The sequence below is a fragment of the Chrysochloris asiatica genome, unplaced genomic scaffold (assembly GCF_000296735.1).
Source record: "Chrysochloris asiatica unplaced genomic scaffold, ChrAsi1.0 scaffold00203, whole genome shotgun sequence".
NCBI classification, from domain to species: domain Eukaryota; kingdom Metazoa; phylum Chordata; class Mammalia; order Afrosoricida; family Chrysochloridae; genus Chrysochloris; species Chrysochloris asiatica.
In genome coordinates, this window is record NW_006408721.1 from 3,759,308 (window position 1) to 3,763,974 (window position 4,667).

Below are 4,667 nucleotides of genomic sequence, written 5' to 3' on the forward strand. Positions count from 1 at the left end.
GCTATGAGTCAGTTTTGACTTGATGGCACCTGACAACAACGACAACAACAACAAAAATTCATCAAAGTCACCATGGCAGAGAAAGAAGATAATTCTTGCAGCACATTTAACTGACAGGTGACTTGCTATGTGCTGTTAAGTCAGTTCTGACTTACAGCAACCCTAGGTCAGGGTTTCGAAGAGCAGCTGGTGGGTTTGAACTGCCAATTTTTTGCAGTGGTTTGCAGTCCAGTGCTGATCCTACAGCACCACACCAGGAGTTCAATAGATTATGTATACATAAAATACATAAAGAAATACAAATACAAAAACAAATCAACATTCAATAGACAAAACAAAATATAAAAATTGGTCAGAGAATTAGTGTATGATGCACACACACTCATGCACAGAACACACACACACACACACACATTAAATATCAAATTGAATATTCAACAAATAAAAAGATATTTTGCATTGTTCGTAATCTGCAAAATGCATATTAGAACAACACACCTGAGAAGCACACTTAAAGAGCAGATATACAAGTTTCCCTTGAGTGTACCACATTAATTACATTAACTTCTTCTCTGCTAAGAATCTTAGAGTGAATGCTGCAATGTGCAGCTCAGACTCCCCCATCTTAGTTGATGCCTACAGTCCTTGCCTCAATGATGAAAAGAGTAAAGGGCCATTCTAGCTCCCAAGCTTCCTATGGGATCTGCAGTGGTTGCTTCTAACAGCCTTGTGTCTTCCTCTGCCAATCTTGCTTTCTTCAGTTCCTTACAAGTTCTATTCCCAAGAAGATTCCCTAACAAATCTCCTGTCACAAACCTCTGGCTTCAGGAAACATGGCAAGAGACAAATTCACATGATTTAAAACCCACCGTGATGATTAGTTAATAAAGGTTGTCATCTAATTGACTGACTGCTGGTGACTCCACGTGTGTTAGAGGAGAACTGTGCTCCATAGCATTTTTTTGGGAAGCAAATGGTGAGGCTTTTTTTTTTTTTTTTTGAGTCACCTCTCAGTGAAAAGGACAGTCATTCCAACAAATTTCACAAGTCAATTTTACATCCATATCAATAATAAATGAGATGTGGTACTATTCAGTTAGCAGCTGGATTTGCTAACAATTTGCAGCACCCAGGGAAATTCCAGAAGAGAAGGTAGAGATTAGCACTTATTATTATCATCATCATCAATGTGGATTTGAATCACATTTTCATGATCCTTTACTGGTTTTAGGAGGAAAAAGCCCTCCATGATCATTTCCTCATTTCAAATAAACAAAAACATAATTCCATTTTGGACTTATGCTCCTTGAGTTTGGAGATTCTCTCTTAGCTAGTTGTCTCAAGTCTATCACTTAAGTACTTGCCTATTCCAGGTACTTTTTCACAATATGCTTTGTAGTCATCACTGATCTTCTGTATGGCCACCTTAGGATTTGTATAGCAGAGCTCCTCAAAGGTCATATTCTTTATGTCTGTCAAGAAGAGGAACACAGAGATGGAGCCCACTCTGAGTTCAAATAAGCATTACGCTTGCTTCTGCGATGTTATTTAAATAGGACAATAGTGTTTTAGTGAAGTGTTTACAGAAGGAACACAAATTCGTTATACAAATTAAAGGAGTCACAGTGGCACAGTGATTAAAGCATGAGGCTGCTAACTGAAAGATTGGCTGTTTGAACTTACCAACTGATGGTGGGAGAAAGATGTGTTAGACTACTACCATGAAGATTACAGCCTTGGAAACCCTATGGGGCAGTTCTACTCTCCTATAGGATCACTATGAATTGGAATAGACTCAACAGGTTTAGCTCACTTTGTTGTTAAATGCCTGAGTCATTACCAACTCATGGTGATCCTGTAAAGGGTTTCCAAGGCTGTAAATCTTTGTGGGAGTAGAAAGTCTCATATTTGTCCCACAGACTGAATCACCAATCTTATGGTTCGCAGTCCAGTGCTTATTGTATGGAGCCACCACGTTCCCCTATCCCAAATTAGGAGCAAGGACATGCAGGTTAATTCCCCCTTCAGGTTCTTAACAACTTGACCTTTGGAGATTTCCTGCTAGGGTAACTGACATGTGATTTTGAAAGAGTTATGAATTGTTCCACACATGTACAAGAAATACCTCATCCAAATGAATGCTGACCCCTCTGTTGTGGGAAGGAGTTGCAAATGCATTTCAAATGTTCTGCTAATGCTTTAAAGAGCTGATGCATTTAGGGATAATGCATGCCAGGTAGCATGCTAAGACATTTCTCTTCCTTTGATAATTACTTTCAGAATTAATGACATTTATATTTGACTAGGGAGTCCTGGTGTGATGCTGTGGGATAATGCAAAGTTAGTCTGAACAGCAAGGTCAGTGGTTCAAGCTCATCAGCCACAGGAAACCCTGTACAGGGTTGCTATGGATCGGAACCAATTCAACGGCACTTAACGACGATTGGATGTAGTTCTCCTGGAATGCTTCAGGGCAGTCTAGTACTTTCTGAAGGCATATTGCTAGAGTCTAGAACTATTATTGGGGTACAGACCAATCAATGTCAGGCAACCTTAACTCTGTCATCATCATCATCACCTGTCAATCAGGGCAAATTGGCTCACATGGAAAGAAGATTAAATTGTTCCTGCAGTGACTCTGGGCTTGGACAAGACTTTTCACCTCTCTAGAACTCAGTCCCTCCATAATTCATATGTAAGAGTGCTCTAGCTCTGGAGCTCTGTGAGTTCATGTATAGCCTGGGGAGGCATCAGCCTATCTGGGACCTGGGGCCTTGGTTGGGCAGATGCAGGTAACCATGCTGTGGAGGAGGAAATAATCATGTATGTGTGTGTGTGGAAAGGGGAGACAGTGGTTTATACTCTTGCTGACCACCCTGATACTCCATGATCACAAAAGTAATGACTGTTTTCCAGCAAGTGTGTGATAAAATTTACCTGCTATTCCTTCTACTTTTCCCTGATTTGGGGTTTTTAGAGAGAATGTGAACTTCTAAGGTTTAAAAAAAAAGGCCTATGTATGCTGTATTTAAATAACTCATGCCTACACAGCTTGAGCTATCTGAGGAGCCAGCATCCACCCCACCTTGGTTTACGTAGAGATTGCATATCTAAGTTTTATGGCTCTCCTGTTGATTAGTGCAATCTGACAACTGCCATTTGTTTAGTCTCTATTTGCTATGTAAATACATTACCTCTAATCCCTCAAGAATCCTGAAATGTAGATGCCATTTTCCCTATTTTATAAATGAAAATCTGAGGCTTAGAGAGGTGAAGCAAGTTGCCCAAGCTCACAGAGCTAGTGTATATTGGGATGAAATATTCAAAGTCTGTGCTTTTCTTCCACTCTATCAATGGTTTCAAATGTAATCATGGTGCATCAGTATGCAAACAAAGTTAGCAAGTCATCACCAGCTTTGAATCAATGAAATAGAATGGAAAGAATTAGAATGTAATGCTGTATGTAATAAGGGCAAATATTGATTTTTGAAATTCTTATTTCATATGCATGCACACACAGATTAGAGATTTATGTTCCCTGAGTCATGATGTAAAATGCATTTCTTATTATGGATTTGATTGAGAAATGCTCAAGTACTGCAACTCCTTCAGCCTAGATAATTAAAGCAGTTTGCTCAATTTGAATAATAATGACTAACATTTGTTGATTTAAGTTATGGTGTTGGAACAAGAATAGTGGAAGTACCATGGACTGCCAAAAGAACAAATAGATCTGTGTTGAAAGAAGTACAGCCAAAGTGCTCCTTGGAAGCCAGAGTAACCAGACTTAGTTTTCCATACTTTGGACATATTATTAGGATGGACTAGTCACTGGAGAAAGATAAAATGTTTGGTAAAATGGAGGGTCAGAGAAAAAGAGGAAATCCCCCAATGAGATGGATTGGCACAGTGGCAGCATCAATGGGCTCAGATGTAGCAATAATTGTGAGGTTGGCACGTGACCGGACAGTGTTTTGTTCTGCTATGCATAGGGTTACTATGAGTTGTTGGTACTGACTTGATAGCACCTAACAACAACAACAAAACATTTATTGGACTCTGTTGTTGTTGTTGTTAAGTGCTATCCAGTTAGATCTGCCTCCTAGCCACCCGGTGTAGGGTTTCCTAGGAGTGGTTTGTGGGTTTGAACTGCTGACATTGTGGTTCGTAATCCAGTGCTGATCCTACAGTGCGTGCCACACCAGGAGTCCTATTGTCCAATGCATTAATTGTTTCATAAATTGTTTCATGTTATCTTTACATCATAGCAGTTGTTATTCACATTTTACAGATGAGAAAACTGAAGTTTAAGGAGAGGTTCATACATTGCTCAAGTATCCACAGTTAGTAGCAGTGCTAGGATGAAACCTCAGACCTCTGAGACAGCAGAACCTTGTGTTCCTAACTTCTGATATCCGTAGTCTGGCATGGACTAGTATGCTCTGTGTGGGCATGGCTGTTAAAATTGTATTCATAGAAATGCCTTGGACCTGATTCTGAGGGAGGTGTGAGGTAGAACATCTTATCATAGGCACAGGATGGGATGAGTATTCTGCCTAACAGTAATGCTTATTGGTGGAATGAGTATTCTGCCTAACAGTAATGCTTGTTGGTGGAATGAGTATTCTGCCTAACAGTAATGCTTGTTGGTGGAATGAGTATTCTGC

At 39.8% G+C, this 4,667-nt stretch overlaps 1 protein-coding gene across 1 annotated transcript in view; it reads right to left on the reverse strand.

Annotated features, from left to right (window-relative positions):
• Positions 1-4,667, reverse strand: part of RGSL1 (regulator of G-protein signaling like 1) — a 98,794-nt gene that overhangs the window by 67,331 nt on the left and 26,796 nt on the right. The window contains exon 10 of the mRNA XM_006872559.1: positions 1,361-1,472. Within this exon, the coding sequence (XP_006872621.1) occupies positions 1,361-1,472 (112 nt within the window). The remainder of the gene's footprint in view (positions 1-1,360; positions 1,473-4,667) is intronic.